Source organism: Branchiostoma belcheri, unplaced genomic scaffold, assembly GCF_001625305.1.
Source record: "Branchiostoma belcheri isolate BF01 breed outbred unplaced genomic scaffold, Haploidv18h27 scaffold3, whole genome shotgun sequence".
In the NCBI taxonomy this organism is placed as follows: Eukaryota; Metazoa; Chordata; class Leptocardii; order Amphioxiformes; family Branchiostomatidae; genus Branchiostoma; species Branchiostoma belcheri.
Window position 1 is genome coordinate 5,907,636 of NW_017803909.1, and position 19,438 is coordinate 5,927,073.

The following is a 19,438-nucleotide window of genomic DNA, read 5'->3' on the forward strand; positions in this document are numbered from 1 at the left end:
AAGTGATTTCCTGTTGAAAAAGAAACAAGCGAAGTAGATTGCTGGAGTCATTACGGGTATTGCAAACGCCTCTGCACAAGACGTGGATGCTCACCGTCTAATGAAGCCCATTGTGATGGAGCTAGAAGACGTACTGCACGTGTGAGCAAAACACGTGTTACGTGCTGCGGCGCGCATTCACCAATTTCACACGTCCCACAATGCCTAGTACAGATCACGGATATGACGTAAGACCACCCCTATCCCTTCATCGATGTAATATTTTCAACAAGTTCTATCGACAAACTGGTCAACTAATGTTTTGAATTATTTAGTATATAAAGCGCTAAAATGTTGGAATTAAAGAAGATGACGTACCTTCTATCGTTCTACCTTCTACCGAAGACACAATCGCATTACGTCATATCCGTGATCTTTACTAGGCATTATGGGAAATGTGAAATTGGTGCAAGTAGGCCTTTTCTTGCTCTAACTCCAAAGGAGTCGTCATTCCGCCGTCAGCTAGGATGGAGAGCGTCACCAACGTCTCGCTCGGCTCCGGGTTCGCCGGCAATGACAGCGGCGACTACGCCGACTTGGAAAACATCTACGCGGCGGCAACCGACGTTTCAGCACCGCTGGCATTTCAAGTTGGCACCGCTGTGGTATACTCGCTGGTGCTCCTCGTTTGCGGGACGAACAACGCGTACCGCCTGGCCAGGGCCTTCCACCGGCCGCCAAGGAAGAGGCACATCGTGGAGGCAAATCTAAGGCTGGCGGATTTCCTTCTAGTCGTCCTCGGCGTGCCTCTGATGTTCCAGTACCACGCCGTGACGCCGTTCGGGTGGTACTGGGGCAGCGCCGCCTGTACCGCCTACACGTACGGCAAGGCTGCGCTGCAGGGAGTCGCCTCGCACCTGTTCCTCGTGCTGGAGATCGACAGGTGAGTGTCGGCGCTTCTCCTTTCGTGTACGTGCACGAAGGCCTCATTTTACTGGATTGTAGATAGCGACAGGAATGCAAAAAAAAATGTGTGATAGTTGCAGTGTTTTAGAACATATACTGCTGAATATCAAGAGCTTCTTTTACAAAAAAAGGTCCAAAGTTCCGCAAATGGCCATATGTTGCAACAAGGTAGCATTGAAAACGTGCTGTTTAGAAGGTTCTGAAAAGACACAAGGAAAGATATGAATCTGGTATCTGGCCAGGCTGTTCCAAGGATAGACTTTTAGACTAAGTGCTGTTATCATAAAACGGTAATAGATCTTAGCTGACCTATGGCCAACGGGACGCGCTGCTATCCAACGGATGGCCCAAGTAACAAATGGACGCCAAACGAAAGTATACATGAAACAAACCTGAAACCGGTTAGTTCTTTAGCCTAAAGGAAGGCAGTACTCGCTGTCGAAAGTACAATCACTTAATGAAGCTGGATCTTTTCTTTCATGTCACTTATGAGGCCATGGTAACCTGTGATACAGATGCCGCTGTCTATGTACATGTTCAGTGGTACGGAAAAATCGTCCTCGGAGATTCTTTGCGCGGGCGTTGGCGTTAAAAATACTGTTATGTTCGCTGTATAGTAGACCCTGAGCGCGGGGGTGCTTTCTTGCTCATCACTGACCAACAGCTATCAAGCTGGAGCGGCTCCAGTCACAAGGACAAGCGGGTGTAACTGTAAAGAGGGGTAATGAAAGCCTTGAAGTGGTCCTTAAGCTGCTGCATCTGCACTAGCTCTTACAGATAATGGTCATTATAGCGCTTCTTCAAGCCTGGCATTAAACTGGGGAATAATTTACCCTCCCACACACACAGCTCCTTTTTCTCTCTAGAATATATTTAATAATAACAACAATTTCTCCATCCTTTCGTCATTTAGAAGATCACCAAAAAAACTGCATTTCTACTAAGATCACAAAACCCATAGAATGTGAGACTATTCATTATCCACTGCCTTTAAAGAAGAAGTCGAACCCCACAATAGTTAGCATAGTAGTAGAAGTAGAAAATTTTTCCCCAGACAGTTGTTACCTGTCTCCTGTTACTGTGTAATGAGTATTATACTTGATTGTAAAAGCAATTAGCCTTCGGGCATGATTTTGCGAATAAAGTTTCGATAATTATATTAGTATCTTTATTTTCCCAAGTCTGTTTCCCGGGTGATTTTTTTTAAATCAATTCTGGAAGACTATTCATGTACAAATTGCTGCTTTTCGCTACAGTGTTCCATAGGCCTTGTGATATCTTAACGAACTGTGCAGGACAGATACTGCAATATATAAATCGGACGCCTGTTTATTTGGGTCAAATAAACTGGAGCTTTTTAAGCATAGGCGCTTGATCCAACACGGAAAGGTCAAAACTTTTAGACCAAATCTATCTATCTAAATCTACCAAATCCTGTATGCAAACTCTTATGCAGACTTGTGTGCCGGCTTAACAAATTAAGTAGATTATCGTAATTTGCCTAACCGAGTTAGAATAATCTGACCCGCTAGAACCATCTGTGACTGTTACATGTACCATATACAAAGAAAAAAAGAGCACTCGCTTCTTGTGTATGCTGATATTACTTGTGTTTGATTTCTTAGCACTCAGTCAGATCAAAGTCATGGAAGACGTCGGCAGATCTAATACCGCCGCCCTGGTTTCTCCTTGCGGGGTTATTTTCAGCCTTAGGGAGCTCGAGTCCATCTTTTCTCATCTTTGATGACTGGACGTAATTAAATGCTGTTAATGATAGAAGCCTATGCGCTCCTAAATTACATAGGTACCGCACAACACATATACAACATATAAACTCTGCCCTGCCTGCGGAAGCAAAGAAACCTAATTGCGGGTCTTATTCTCTTATTAGTAGTATTCTTAAGTAGTCTTTTCATCGTAATTACATCGGCATTGTCCGCAATAATATGCCTGGTTATCTTAGGATCAAGATGTAGGACACAAGTGTGTGAAAACGTGAGAGTCATCGAGGCTCTCTATCTGGAGTCATCGAGGCTCTTTATCTCTCTCTGTTACATTTTGTTGTCGATAACAGAAGGGGGGATGGTAGAGAGAACGAGCGGCTGTATTGAACCGTCTCTCCCGCCGCCTCACCTGCCCGGACACGTGGAGCTTAGGCCGATCTCCTGCTAATGAGAAGTCGTGACTTGTTTCAATACCTTCTGCAGCTCTCGAAGAGCAATGCCTCTTGTTGAGCTAGATCTTGAGAATGCATCTCGCCGTACAATAGTCGGTACAAGGCAGTACCGTAATGAACACCGGCAATAATGTGCATCTGCATCTGGGTCAAAATTGGAAATATGCCTTAGGCCACAGCAAGTAGTTTTTATGGATGACATCAATCCGCGCGCATTAATTTTCGCCTGATTTGGGAAAAAAAAACAATAAATTTTGTTGCCTTCTGACAGTGGTCAACATGCCGAAACTGGGTAAAGATGTCTGTTGCCATACCAGAAGGTGGATGGCAGATACCTATGGAGAGAGGAGACAAGAAAAGGCTCTGATTTAATGCTTTGTTTCTTACTGTGATGCAGTGATATGTGATACTGGCTGTGTATATGTGATGTTCCTACTAAATCAAAACCTACAATGATTGAGTCAAAATTTTAAATTGTAGGAACCTTGTCTTTTCGGACCGCCTTGTTTTTTTCGCCCGCTGTCATTAGAATTGGAGTCTGCGGAGGATGTTATGCATAAAATTTACTTGCTTTGACCTTACCATGAAAAACCACAAAGCTCCAAATGCACATGACTCAGTCAACGATTTTGCCATGGACGATCTGAATTCTCTACTTTTTCAGTAGGTTTATGTAAAGTCAACCAGACGAGGAATAATATTATATTGCCTCAGCACAGGGCCAAAAACGTGAAACAGTCAGGGGTCATGATCAACATTTCAATGTGACCCTTTTCCCTCTAGGATAACATTGTCCGGATCAAGCCGGATTGATTCGCTTTGATCCGGCTTCGAGACCGGTTCGAGCCGGATTCAGCTAGTGAAACTCGTTAGCATCGCGTGGACACGTTAACGTCCACGCGATGCTAATTAGATTACGTAAACAGCATTTGGAGGTAGATTTGTAGTGTAAAGTAACTATAACCACAGGCCGTGTGCCTGTGAACATATTTGTTAGCACCGAATTTGTCTTTCAACAAATTTAATTTAGGAGTGTGGGAATTGTCAAAACGTACAGTTATCAACTTATCACACATCATACACTTCATCATACGCAATGCATGAAGGGTCAACACTGTCCAGGATTATTAAATTCTTTAGATTAAATTATGGAGAATTGTGATGTCTCCTAATGAAGTTTCGTTGTTTTTCCCATTCTGTAGGTGCCAGGCTATCTGCTGCAGTACCCGCACACACCGCCTGTCTACACCAAGAGCCTGTCTGGTCTGCCTGGTGGCCTGGCTGTTCTCCATAGTGGCGTCCCTCCCCTTCGTCCTGTACTCCTTCAGTGTGCAGGACTCCTTCACCGGCACAGAGCTCTGTCTCACGATCTGGCCGGCTGATGCCTTGAAGAACTATCAGGTAGGGTCTATTGAAAAAATAATTAATCAACTTTTGGCCACATCAAGTAATTTTTATGGATGACATCAGCGCGCGCATTGATTTTCACCTGATTTTGGAAGAAAAAAAAACAAGAAGCCATAGGTGACAATCCTCCGTGAAGTTTTATATATTTCAACAAAATCCCAAGCGTCAACGCCAGACCTACTGTGCAGACATTATAATTAGGCAACGGTTAATACAATGAGGGCGCGTCACAAGCATAAAACATACAAAGAGCTAAATCCATTACTGCTCCCAGGGCGTGTAAAGATACTGTGCTTCAAGTTCGAAGTTCATTTTAATTACACACACACAATCATTGCATTCACATAAGAGGGTCTGCATGGGGGGGGGGGTCCTGGCAACGGTTAACGGTAAATTCAGCAGGGCCGATAACGCTTAACGGTAAATTTTTTAGCTGCACTGGATTTGGTATCTCGCTTTGTGAGAAAAGGTGATCACTGACAAAATTACGTATACCTTACATGTAATGAAGCATGCATTAAAGGTATGTGTTCCCTGTGTTTCCCACCTGCCCTGGTCCCCGAGTGCGTCCACAAATACCGGGGTGTCCGAGTCGACGTCGGCCAGCTTGTATTTTTTCAGTCTGCCCAGTTTTACCGATAGATTTTGAGAGGGTCCGGGGGAATGCTCCCCCGGGAAATTTAGGATTTTTAAGCCTTCAAAAACGCAATTTCCCGCATTTTGAGAGGCAAATCATGGTGTTGAGAGTGTTTGTCGGCCTTCTGATGTTTTCATATTTTACTAAAGATTTTTGTTAATTTGGCTGTCAAGGTTGACGGATTCGTTAAAAAAATTCTGTAACTCTCCGCAAACTTCCGGAAATTGAAGGGAAAACTGGTTCTGGCTAGAGCCGAAGGGACCGAGCGCAGAAGCGCGAGTCGAGCGCCAAAGGCGCGAGCAATGTAGGGGGTCTGGGGGCATTCTCCCCCGGGAAATTTTGTATTTTTAAACCTTCAATGACGCATTTTCCTGCACTTTGAAAGGCGAAATTAGGCGTAACGAAGAATTATTCATTAACGCTTAACGCTGAATTTAGGATGACAAATAACGTTTTACGTTGAATTAAAACGACCCATAACGCTTCACGAGGAATATACTGATAACGCTTAACGTTGAATTAGAGCAGGCCGGCAACGATTAACGGTAAATTAAAATAGCCCATAACGGTTAACGAAAAAGGGCATGCAGACCCTCACATAAAGATCGGACTATCATGGCCGTGTCTAGCAACAAAGACAGCCCCAACCGTCTTTAATACCGCGCCTGTACCTAATTAAGCGCGCCTGGAACAGATTCCAGCAACAGTTGCGGTAAGCACCGCGAGTGTTACTACCGCCGGCCAGATAACCAGGACATCTGCTTGGAGTACCTCTGCTACCAGACAACTGCCTAAACCTACGGCCTATTCCACAGGATTGTAAAAGTAGGGATGTTTCTAAAATATGCATTTACTTCAATATCAAAACAGCTACGGTAAAAATAAAAAGACGTGCATCATCCCGGACATAATGCCACACCACATGCGAAATTACACAGAAATGCGACGTACGTAAGAATGCGTTTTGGCTGCGAACATCTTCCAAAAAACTTGGCATCTCTTAAGCATGGGCAAAAACATCTGGAACCACTTATCAAAACCACCCCGTATCTGCATGAAGTTCCACCCCCCCCACTGCTATTCCAAACAACGCGTTTTTCTGGACCATTCCAATTCGCCTCGTAATTGTAGGGGTGCGTCTGCAATATTACATTGACCGCGAAAGCAGCAACGGCAAAAATACACATTCGTGCATCAACACGGGCATGCCCGCAGACGCCGTATAAAATTGCGTGCCGATTACACAAAGAGAACCCAGTGTTTTGACTGCGAACACGAAAAATCAGCCGATCACAACACTCCGTCCGGAGGTCCTGACCTCCTTCACGGAGTAACAAGAAATTTTGTTGTCCCCTGACAGTGGACAACATGCCAAAAATGGGTAAATATGTCTGTTGCCATACCGGAACTTGGATGACAGATAAATGGGAAGAGAGGAGACAAGACAAGGCTTTGATTTAATGTTTTGTCCTTTACTTTTACTTTGTTGCAGTATTGTATGTCATTGTATGTGATGTTGCCACTGAATTTTAAAAAAATCTGGTTTAACAAGGTTTATGATCAATATTTAAAAATAGAAATCTTTTTTTTTGCCCGCCTTGTTTTGTTTTTGCCCGCTCGCATTAGATTTGGAGTCTGCGGACGATGTCATCCATAAGATTTACTTTCATACATTTGTCATTAATAGAATTGCCCTGAGGAAAGTGACAGAAGGTCACCGAAACGTCGGCTGAGTAAAAGAGTCTTTTTACTCATCCTATCGTGCTACTTTTCAGATCTACTCCACGGCCATGCTGCTGACCCAGTGCGCGGTCCCCCTCCCTCCCTGTCCCTGGCCTGCAGTCTGCTGGTGCTGAAGAAGATCTGGGGCCGCCGGTTCCCGAGCTGCCAGCCGGCCGTCCGCGGCAAGATGTCCAGGAAGTCCAAGACCAAGGCGACCATCCTCTTCTGCGTCGTCCTGTTCTTCTTCGCGTGCATTACGCCGTCCTATCTCCTCCCGACCCTGGCGAGTTTCAAGGCTGTCACCTACGGCTGGTCGCACCAGAAGCTCCTGACTGCCGTCGGGGTGGCGGAGGCTCTGACGTTCATGCGCTGCCTCTTCAGCATGGGGTTCTTCGTGTCCCACACTAACCAATCACCGCTGCGCAACTCCACACTTAGAACGTCCGGACAGGAAGGACATGCAACTAACAACGCTGTTAACGACATCGAAAAGGGCCAGGTGGAACTGAAAACTATCCGGCTTTACAAACACTGACAAAGAACTGTATTTTCAACTTTGAATGAAGCTTTAACTTTGAAACTTTATTGCATATTCATTCCCCGGGGGATAAATGCACAGATGTACAGAGTACAATGTACTAGAATGTACTATAACAATAGTAATATAGAAAGGCTAACATCAGTCTAAGGTATACAATGCTAAAGAAGAAATATATATATATAAAGTGGTATATATCTAAGTTCTAATGGCTTCTTCTCTCTTTTTGAAACATTTTGAAATATACTTACATACTTCATTGATGACGTCTATATTTGTACATGATATGATATATTTAAAAGTGTCTTCTTTTGATAATGTTTTACATTTTTTGTCGAGCTTAGTTGAACTGAACAGTGATTTACGTTCGTTATCATATAATATACAGTCAAGCATGAAATGCGATTCATCTTCAATACAAGAATTATTACAGAATTTGCATATTCTATCTTGCAACGTTGTACGGCCATGCCTGCCAGATTCTATGTGTAGAGGGTGTCGCTAATACGGAGTTTACACATGGCTCTGCGGTTTTCAAAATTTGGAATGTCTAAATATGGTTCTCTGTCGTATAGTACTTTGAATGTTTTGTATGTTCTCAGTTTGTTGCCTTGATTTTCTCTTTGTCCATGTGCTTGACAATAAACTTATACGTATCCTAGAATGCATTTCATCATCATCATCATGCCTCCGGATTTAATCCGGTGAGGTACACTTGATAAAGTTACTCCAATACACCCTGTCCCTCATAGCGGACACTAGAGCAGTCCCTGCGAGACCAGCGTCTCTCTCTAACATTGACAAAAGTGTAGTATATGGTCGTCCCACTCTACGTCTCCCTGTAGGAAGCCACTGTACTAGTCTACCAGCTGGTTCGTTACTACGAACAACATGCCCTGCCAGGGCGAGTCTACGTCGTCGCACTACAGACGAAATGGGAGGGAGAAAGCCATAGAGTTGTTTGTTTGTTTGTTTGTTAGATGTTGTCTCCATGAAACATTATACACTGTTCTTAACATTGTTGTGTATGTACCACCCAAGAATACATTTCTGATATCTTAATATGTTTGTATTCGTAACTTCAGCGTGTTTGCGACATTATTAACGCTGAGTTTAATTGTTGTAATGTCCGTGCACCAATTCAGTCCTACGTTTAGCATTGGAACAAGCAATAGTGACCTGAAGTTCTACTTAATGAACTACAATGCTCTGGTTATCTTTAGTTAACCTTTCGTTTACTTCTTAGGCCACACCGACTTAATTTTATGGATGACATCCTCTGAAGACCCCCAAACTAGTGCGCGCGGGCGAATAAAAAAAAATTCCGGCAAAAAATAAAAATGCTACTTAACCACAGGAATACAAAGCTGTTATTGTGAATTTACGGCAGTACACTAGCGACGTATACGACAAGCCGGCACATGCTGGCATTTTGCGGAATCGGCACTGTACGTATGTACTGAGTTCTTGAGTCGTGGATCTTCGGTAGCCTGGGTGCCATCCTCCAGAGTTACCACCGGCTCCGTATTGTCGGTAACTATCATGGACTACCCAGGCCTAGAGCTAGGCCAGAGCCTCGGTGGACGTGCTCTTTTTTTTTTTTTTGAGAACAGGCGAAAATCAATGCGCGCGCGGATGTCATCCATAAAATCAAATCGGTGTGGCCTTATCTATGAAGAAGATGAACCATTGTGCATAGCACTACCTTCAGTGTCCTTAAAACTCTGTCGTTCCTGTATCTATGTTCTCACTACCTACAAACATTCACTTCAAGATTTTTTTGTTTCTGAGAATGTAATGGATTTGTACGTACTGATATGTACTGCTAACGACGCACAGAGAAAATAAAGATAATTGGAAATGAACGTTTTAAAAAGTTCTGTGTATCTGTATGGTATACCAGTCCAGATCAGAACAAGAATACTCGTGCCTTCAAGTATCAGAGTTATCAACCAAGAATTGAGGCGTTCAAAAACTCATATTTTCCAAGCACAGTTGGGGTATCATCACTAGAAAGCTTTAAACAACTCCTGCAATATTTAGATGTGCAAAGATTGAGTGTAACAAGTCGTTCGGTGTGATATAGCTAGATGCCGCGGCGCCGCGTGCCTGCGAAGCTGGCGTGTTAGGCCGAAGAGCGGTTATACAGGCAATACCGATACAGGTACAGACGGCACGGCGACTACAATAACGAAAGACCGAAGGTACCGAACAACGTTCAAATTTCGACCGATACAAACAGCGGTTGCTAGAGGCACCGAGGTATTGAAAGTATTTGGTTGTCAGGCAACATGTACAGACAATCATTATCCCCAGATATCACGAGGCCTTGCCAGGTGTTTCTTGATGGCAGGATATGTGCTGTCTTGTGTAGGAGGCAGCTGGTAAAACTTACGAACGCTGATGGGCGAGTCGTGACTCTTAATGAGCAACTAGGGGTGCTTGTCGAGTGTCTGCTCTGATACCTATGTCGCTTAATTGGTTCACAAGTACTAGATTGTTTGATAGGAACGCGAAAGACTTCACAGGTGCTACATAGAGGGTTGCATGTTGCGGCAACGGTGGTTACTGTATTAAAGACAAGAGGTTACCCACGGTCGGAACAATTTAGAAGCTTAACGTGTTATCTTTACTTGGTTTTGTGGGAGGCATCTTAGCAAAAGCCCCAGCACCACGTCAAGGTGTACCTCCACTGCTGAGGAAATTTGGGACGTCATCCTGCTCACAACCACCAACCTTCTCCATGCACATAAGAACCAACTGAACAGGAATGTTTCAAGTCTATTTTATCACTTGGCTCACAAACAATTTGGCTCATAAAGCAGTTCAGGTTTTGACCGATTTCCTATTTCCAGAAAAGGACAATTTTATATTTCTTATTTATAACACTGAATTTTGTTGCTTTTTTAAGATGTAAAATGGAATTTGAGCCAAGTGCACACAAGGCCTGAAAATTCAACGTAACGTGCAGAAGCTGTTGGTGGGCATGTCAGGATGAGTGTCAAGGTTACCAAAACTGAGTGCCAATTAGAATTAGTCCATGTCCAAGCAAATGGCCTGGCTGGAATATTTCAGTATCAGTTATCAATGTTCAGGATATCAGTTTCTTTTGTCATCTTATTTGACTTTCCTCACGGTCCACCGAGCAACATTAACCGGTGGACAATGTTAGCCTCATTTACACCCTTACACCTTGTTTCTGGATGTCTGGAAGTAAAGAAACTAACAACTCACCCAGCTGGCAGTTCTTCCGGTTCAGACGATCCCAGAAAGTGCAGTTTCAAAATGCTGGCACGAAAGAATCCAAACACGACTTGCATCCGTTCAAAATGGGGTGTAAAGAAGCAAATCTAAATACGCAAATGTGGAAGGAAATCCGCAAATGCAAATCTTAAATGAGAAAAATGAAGGTCAAAATCCGCAAATGCAAATCCAAATGGGAAAATGAAGGTCAAAGTCCGCAAATCCAAATCCGAAATGGGAAAAATGAAGATCCAAGTACGCAAATCCAAATGGGAAAATGGTCAAAATCCGCAAATGCAAATCTTAAATGAGAAAAAGGAGGTCAAAATCCGCAAATGCAAATCCAAATGGAAATGGTCAAAATCCGCAAAAATGCAAATCCAAATGGGAAAATGAAGGTCAAAGTCCGCAAATCCAAATCCGAAATGGGAAAAATGAAGGTCCAAGTATGCAAATCCAAATGGGAAAATGGTCAAAATCCGCAAATGCAAATCTTAAATGAGAAAAATGGAGGTCAAAATCCGCAAATGCAAATCCAAATGGGAAAATGAAGGTCAAAGTCCGCAAATTCAAATCCGAAATGGGAAAAATGAAGGTCCAAGTACGCAAATCCAAATGGGAAAATGGCCAAAATCCGCAAATGCATATCCGAAATGGGAAAAATTAAGGTCCAAGTACGAAAATCCAAATAGAAAAATGGTCAGAATCCGCAAATGCAAATCTTAAATGAGAAAATGAAGGTCAAAATCGCAAATGCGCAAATGCTTAACTAAATATACGCCAATGCACTCCAAACTCTTTTCCCCTGATTCTTCATATTTGACGAGGGGGAAAAAGAGAAAAGCCTTATCTGGTCTAGTCGTCTTCTTGAAGCTTGCTTCCTTCAGGAGACGTCTGGTACAAATGAATGAGACCCTCAGTCCCCACTCCAGTTCATCCTTCCAGGTCAGATTCAGCCAGAACCCGTGGTGCGCTGCAGTACCATCTTCTGCTATCATGGGGCGCGTCTGTGTGCAAAGGGAAAGTGTTTTGGAGCCAGCTGTTTGAGGTGGAAGAAATATACAGGAATGTGGAAGGATCTGAGACGTAACGGAAGATTAGATGTATCATAATGTTATTCTACTTTTATTGGTAAGCACCAGATCTAGTTATACTTTTGTATACGTTTGTAATATTCTATGTGTGGGACACAACACCAGCAACAGCTGCCTGTGCTCCACGTGTAGTATACTGTTACAATTTTAATAAATGAAACCAATTCAAACATGAAAATTGACACCTTCAAAACATTTGTTATCTAATATAAAGCTGCCTCCCTTCCAACTTACCTAGATCGCTAACGCAGCTGGCTGATGTGGCAGGCTGGCACTTGGACTGAAAGAATATGAGTTGAAGACATTTATTTTGGCCTATGAAGTTCTGCTGGCTTCCTTCATGATCCTTCTGGCAACGTAACAATAAATCAAACCAATTCAAACATGAAAATTCAAAGCATTTGTTATGTAATACAAAGCTGCCTCCCTTCCAACTTACCTAGATCGCTAACGCAGCTGGCTGGCACTTCGACTGAAAGAATATCAGTTGAAGACATTTATTTTGGCCTATGAAGTTCTGCTGGCTTCCTTCATGGTCCCTCTGGCAACGTAAAGAGGTGGGGTCTACTGGAAAGGCAAAACAGAGAAGTTACTAACAAATTCGCTCCATCCCCCCTCCCTACTCCCTCCCTCGTACCCTGTTTCTGGGTGCTACTAAACTGTTCACACCAGACAAGGTATGTAGTATAAACTCTGGCGTAAAGTCTTTCAACGTCGCCCACCCTTACTCGCTACATTTAACGGGAAGAAAGAAAAATCTCATCTGGTCTTGTAGTCTTCGTCGAAGCTTGCTTCCTTCCTCGAATGAAGACTGAGCCTCACAGCAAGGACTTTGGATGGTAAAGACCACGATCTGCTTCCAACGATGAACTTCAGGATCTGTATACAAAGTCAAACTAAAAAGAAGAGAAAAAAAACCTTTCGGAAGGACCCCGGTTTCCCATAGCCTGGTTACCAGACCTATTTTTCGAGAGGATAAAGAGTCTCTGGAGATAATATTAGTCCGGTAACCAGGCTATTCCCTCCCTAGTATGGGACAAAAAAACATAAAATGGCATAAGTTGCCGGAGTAAAGGAAGGACAGGTTAATTATGGTTTGGCCCTAACCCAACGTGAGTGCTACGCGAGTTTGTAGGTACCCCCAAATTTTGTCAAGGGAGAAAAAGCACATGTTAGTACAGCATGCAGTCCCCACATGGCTCACCTCTGGCATCTCAGCTGGGCGGTCTGGCTTAAGCTTGTCCTCTCCACCACAATACAATCATAAGTGCTCCTCTCGAACATCGACGACTAGCTAAGTTTTTGGTGTGCCTTGTGATTATACAAAAATAATCTCTTTGACGCTTGTAGACGCTGGTCCGTACGTGGTTAGTCTGTGCTGGTCGTGCGCGGTTAGTCTGTGCTGGCTCATCTTCACAAACGGAATTTCCTATTTGAATACAAACCTCCACGGTTGATGCTTGATGCTTGGACTGTTACATTTTCTTCTGGAGGGGTACTTAAGAAAGGGTAAGTGCCTCCTTCAAAATCCTCAAGGAATTCTTGCGCAGTTTGCAAACGTTTTCTTGAGGAGAAAGTTTTTGAATGTGCAGTGTATTTGTTGTTCTGTCTCGATATATAATCACTTTATAACATGTAGCCCCCCCCCTCCTACCAGCCGTTGGTACATCCCAGCTACGCAGGTGAGAAGCCGCTCTCTCATTGGTGGATCTATAACTGCCATGTTGTGATTGGTTGGTCTGATAATTGGTTGGACTCGTGGTTGCAGCCGCTCTCTCATTGGTCGAACTATAATTTCCCATATTGTCATTGGCTGGACAGGGTAATGGATTGACATGATCGGTGTACAGAGAATTCTTGCGTGCCAGTTGCATACTCTCCAAGCAGAGGTTTGGCCTGTTTTAGGATGTCTTCCTTTTATTGGCCACCAGGGGCCCAAAATCTAATAATTTCCAGTTTTCGCCTCGCCCTACCAACACACCAAGTATGAAACCATATCCATCCAGCCGTTCTTGAGTTATTTTGTTGACTAACAGACGGCCGGACGGACAAACGCAACTGATATGGAGGTAATAAAATATCAACGGTTTATTGAAAAACACAAATGTGAAAAACCAATGACAGAAGCCTTGTGAATCTTCTGTTCTTTGGAACACATTAGAACATACAATTGCATATCCATTCAAAACAAATGATGATTGTTGCCATGCCGCGTAAATGATAAAAAAAGCTATCATATCTAATTACCACATTTTTGCATGCAATCAACTTTCATTCATTGTGTACATAATATAACGAGTATTCAAACGCATTGGTGACGTTGTACATTTCTCTTGTGCTATAACCTGTGCTAAGTACTTAGTATATGAGAGCGTAATTGGCAATCTATTAGTAAACACAATCCTTCATTATGCGTAATGCCACCTCCCGTCATAGTTCATGGGTATGTGTTTGGGCTCGCACGTGGAGACCTCGGGTGTGCCGTACCTGTCCACGTAATTCTGGGACGAGCCGGGACCTCGTCCTATCCACACGGCGTTGGGCGACGCTATGGACGGGTCCTCGTCGTAGAAGTGGAAGGGTCGGATGAAGAACTGCAGCTGGTTGCCTGCCGTGGCGGTGGTGGGGAAGTCCTCGGAGTGGGGGACGTGGTGCGCCGCCAGGGTGACCCACGCCACCAGGTCCTCGTCCACGATGTTCTCGTTGTCGTCTATGAAGGACTGGAAGTTGACCACGGGGTCGTACAGGTCGTTCTGGTTGAAGATGGAGGAGCTGCTGGGCTCGGAGTCCTTCCGACGGGTGACGGCCACCTGGTAGTCCATCCACGCCGCGCCGTTCACAGCAGTCGCGCCGTCCTTTGGGAGAAGATTCTTGCTGATCCCGTTCAGCTGGATGCGGTACCCGCGGTGGACGTCAAACCTACGGAAAACAAGAATTTGTACTGCGATACGAACCGTATTTATGTTTACCCAAGGAAAATATGTTTACCGAACCAAACAAACAGATAAGGTCAATGACCTGAACCAGACGTCTCTCACCATGGTGACTAGTGTTGGGCTGCATCTTGTTGCAATTTTATAGCAGGAGGGATTTAGACTCCTGTCACCATATATATATGAATGTGTTTGAGTTAGAATTAACACAGCAGATCTAGACCATATACGAAGGTAAACGTTATGCATTTGCTTTGCAAATGTTGCCTTTCTAGCTTATACATAACTTGTCATATAAGCCGATGCCATAGCTACCATTATGATAGCAGACACGAATAATGCGCAAACGCTCACAGGAACAGTCGGATTGGGGCAGAAGTATGTAAATTTAGTTTCCACTAACCTATTCTTGTGATTGTCGCTGTAGAAGTTGTAGTACTTAGGCTTTGTAAAGTCGTACTGGACAGTGGCTTCTGCCTCTCTTGTTTTCTGGCTACGCTCTAGCCGTGTCAGGAAGTGACGTACGTCCGGCCGGAAGGGGAGGGTGACGTTATCCACCGTGATGTCCACCGTCTCAAACCTGTTGCACGATGGGAATGTTACGTAAACGTTTTTATCATCATACAAATTGCCAGTATTATTCCGAATTTCAGTTTTTTACAACTTCCAGTCCACATAAATGTCATTTGCTATAGGCACTCAAATGCAATTGACGTCCAACTAACTACATGAACATCATAGAGAATTTTTCATTGGCCACATTGTAACGCACCTGTTTACAGTTCCTCCGACGTCAAGGTCCACTTTGTAGTTGAAGAAATGTTGATGAAGATTTGCCATGGAACCGCCCCATGCGGGGTACCCGTATGGAGCTTGGTTAGGGTGATAGTAGGTAACCCGCACATAGCCGTTCAGAGTCGCCTTAACTTCCAGCACTCCGTTCTGGTGGAAGATAAAGTCGTACAGGAGGTCGTAGTTACCCACTGTCTGGATGGTGCGTAGGACCAAGGCGTTGTCCACCAGTCCTCCGTAGAAGGAGTGCCCGTCGTAATAGTTGGACTCGTAATGTCGGCGGAGAGGTATCCCGGTGTTCAGTTCGAACACGCAGACTGAGTTTTTATACAGCACGGGGCCGGCCTTGTCCATCATGTGAACCGTGTCGAAGAAGGTCGCCGTGGTCGGGCAGTCGATGCCTCGGGCGAGCTCGAAGTTTCCGCCGACTGGCAGCCCGCCGTCGACGAACTTGGATGTCATGACGGGGTCCGATCCGGAGTACCAGGTGGCGATCTCCTTCATGGCCAGTTCGTACAGGATCCGCTCCCCGTTCATGCGCACGTCGAAGAGGTGCGGGCCGCTCGTCGTGGCGAGCCGCCAGTCGAAACTCCAGCCCATGTACTCGATGTGGCGCCCCGTCACCTTGTACCGCCTGCCGTCGGGCTCGATCAGCTCCGGGCCCCGCAGAGGCTCAGACGGGTGTGCGGGGGATCCGTGGCGGCGGGAGGACGAGTACAGAGCGGCGTCCCCGGTTGGGGCGGGAACACGGACTTTCTCCACGCTTCCGTCGTTGTATCTTTGAACAAAGTCAGCGACTGATGGAAAATACTGATTGTTATATTCAACTTGGATCACCTGCCATCGAGTATGGTCCATGTCTGTGTGGTTTAGCTGCACAGGTGATAAAAACCAAAACAAGGAAATGTAAATAAATACATAATCATTAGCAAAGAAAATTTGTAACTTACGGAAATTACACTCATACTGGTCCATCACATTTTAAAGCAAATTTGTAAAAAAACAACTAAAAAAAAAACAAATGCCGAAGTATGTACATGTAATTCAATGACTGTATTCTGAATAAATCTAGATATGGAGGCATCTGAATGTTTGCCCATGAGCGAAATTCTGACATTTTTATTTCGTAACTTTGCAACCCCTTATAACACTGCATACCACTTGTTGACCACACCACTCCATTGTCCTTAACTTACAAAATTTTCTTTCTTTACCTCCCAAAAAGACATATATTTCTTGGCTCCTGTGTCATAATGCTTACAGCAGCAGATTTATTTGAGACCAAGACAATAAACCGGTTTACTAACCTCTATTGCACAGGGAAGCGGGTGCAGGAAAAACCCCTCCACACCCCTATGGAAGCGTTGCCATGTCATCCTCTCACCACTCCTGAAGCCTCGGGGTACTGAGTCGAGGGGTAACAGACAGAGCTCGCCACAGTCGTTGTGTCTGAACCCGTCAAAACTTTCCTGTGGGTCAGGAAGCCATTTTAGCTGACACAACACAACGTGATAACCTTGTACAAATCTGCACACTGAGTTTGGTTCAATCAATTTGTGACCAAAGATAAAAAAAAAAAAAATAATATATATATATATAAATAAATAATAATAATAATAATAATAATAATAATAATAATAATAATAATAATAATAATAATAATAATAATAATAATAATAATAATAATAATAATAATAATAATAATAATAATAATAATAATAATAATAATAATAATAATAATAATAATAATAATAATAATTATAATAATAATAATAATAATAATAATAATAATAATAATAATAATTATAAAATTAATATCAAATCTACGGAAACTCGCGTGACAGAAGTGATTGGGTCATGACACCTGACGAAAGCTAAAGGGTCAGATGAATATTTTAAATGAGCCTTCAGTTGATTTTCTTTGATCGAAAGTTTAAACTTGAATCATACCGCCAGAATGTCGTCCATCTGCCGTGTTGCCTGGCTCATCGCCTCGTTCATCAACGACCGTTCTATGCCGCCGGGATTTCGGCTGTGCCACGGGATGGGGTTCTTCCTCCCGGCCGGTGTGTGGGCCGTGTGGCGGGTGGGGTTGGGCAGGGGCCCGACCACGTACTGTTCCACCACGGGCTGCGTCCTGCCGCCACCGTACACCGTCACTAAGGCCTGTCTCTCCGGCCGGGGACCGTTACTGTCCAGGTAGGATAGAGCCTCGGCCTTGGGTGGAAGGTGTAGCTCTGGAACGGTCAAAGATTAAGATTTGTAGGAAAAAGTGGCAATGTTTCCCAGCTAAGTGTCCCCTGCTAGGTCCTGAACTGCAAAGCTAACGAGATCTCAACAAGTTCTCATGACCTCCACTTCAATATCTGCCGATGTTTCTATCAATGACACATGTCACAAGCTGGAATAGTAATATCATGGAAATCAGAAGATTTATAGAATATCCTCATTAATTATGCAAATTATATCTTTATTTGCATCAGATCGATAAGCATCTAATTGCGTAAAGCGTCACTTATAAGCTACCAACATACCAAAAATCACAACAATCTGTCAACCTGGTCTTGCGTTATCCTCCTTGGAAAAATTTTTGAACAAACACCCCTGCAGTTCCAGAACAAGCTGCCAGGAGCCTCAAATCACGCCTACGTCACTTCTTCCGGAGCACAAAACCTATGTACCGCCCAAAATCCGTGACCCTAGTTTGTTCACGTAACGAGATATCAACACCGAATGTTCCGCTGCAGTATCATAACCAGCCGACAGAGGACCCTCATTTCGAGGTCTTTTCATTAGGCCTATTATCTGTACCACAGTGTATCTGTACCACATTCCAAGACACACACATACAACGCCACAGAAAAAAATACCTTCTTGGCGAGGGTAAACAAAAAAACATGGCGTACCGACGACGTAGATGTAGTTGTCGTAAAAAGTCGCCTCTCCTATCGGCTTGATGCCCAGGGGCGTCACGCCCAACAGGTAGTCCCGAGCAGCCTTGATCTCTGCCGCCGTGAGATCGTCGAACACTCCCGGGGGCCCCTCCACCACGGTCACCGCCGCCATGCCAGCCCCGCACGGCTTCACGTCCCCCGCCACCACCACGCCCAGCGCCACGGCGAGGGCGATACACACCAGCAACAACACTCCCGTAGCCACCTTCCACAACACGGCGCCGCCGCTACCAGCACGATCTGCTGATACAACTGTATACGTCACAGTCCTCCCGTCCTCGTCTGTTTCCATGTTTCACAACGTCAAAGGGGTCTGTCCGTGCCTTAAACAGAACTGTACTCAATCTCTGTGTAGTAGGCACAGACAGCCACTGTAGCCACCTTGTTGTGTTGACCTTTTAGGTCAACGTCCTACAGGACGTCTAACCGGCCATGTGTGAGGTGTCACCAGCCAGTGTCACTAATACCTGTTCTAAAGTACATAATGTTGTTTGACCTTGTGTATTATGACTTCTTATGTTTGTTCGCTTTTAAAGGCAAAAGCAACACGAGTTGTAATTAAAGCATTTCTTCGCAATTGGGAGCAGTGTGCATAAACTAGATTCATGCGCACCATACCACGGTAAACATGACACTATACAAATATTTATCCGTCCATCTGTTTATTTGGGCGATTGCTTGCACAAGCCTTAGTGACAAGGTGAAGACAGCAAGGTCAGCATGGGGGCACATGCTGACCTTGCTCAGTCTATCTACTGCTATTTCTAGGGCAGCTCCTTGGACATAGGGTCAACTTGTCCACACACATGAGGTAAAAAATACCTTGCATAGAACACCGGAAGCTCCCCCCGGAAAAAAGGTTGAACGACCTTGAGAATGGAACCTTCTGAAATTGCATTTCCTGCGTTTTTGAGAGGATTTGAAAGGAAAAATCAGATATAACATTTTATTCAAGGAGAAAGTGAGCAGTTTTTCTACGATTCCAGCCCCGCTGGTG

General features: G+C 44.3%; 2 protein-coding genes across 2 annotated transcripts; one reads left to right on the forward strand and one right to left on the reverse strand.

Moving 5' to 3' along the window:
* Positions 1–506: 506 nt before the first annotated feature.
* On the forward strand, positions 507–7,158 carry LOC109473399 (neuropeptide Y receptor type 1-like). The gene is made up of 3 exons (XM_019773258.1): positions 507–922; positions 4,324–4,522; positions 6,941–7,158. The coding sequence occupies exons 1-3, from the start codon at positions 507–509 to the stop codon at positions 7,019–7,021; spliced, it is 696 nt and encodes a 231-aa protein (XP_019628817.1). The 3' UTR covers positions 7,022–7,158.
* A 6,978-nt stretch (positions 7,159–14,136) lies between these two features.
* On the reverse strand, positions 14,137–18,816 carry LOC109473966 (amiloride-sensitive amine oxidase [copper-containing]-like). The gene is made up of 6 exons (XM_019774156.1): positions 18,394–18,816; positions 17,438–17,724; positions 16,795–16,956; positions 15,468–16,360; positions 15,099–15,275; positions 14,137–14,681 (listed from the first exon to the last, which is right to left on the reverse strand). Exons 1-6 carry the CDS (start codon positions 18,731–18,733, stop codon positions 14,171–14,173), a joined length of 2,370 nt encoding a protein of 789 aa, XP_019629715.1. The 5' UTR covers positions 18,734–18,816; the 3' UTR covers positions 14,137–14,170.
* Between the last annotated feature and the right edge of the window lie 622 nt (positions 18,817–19,438).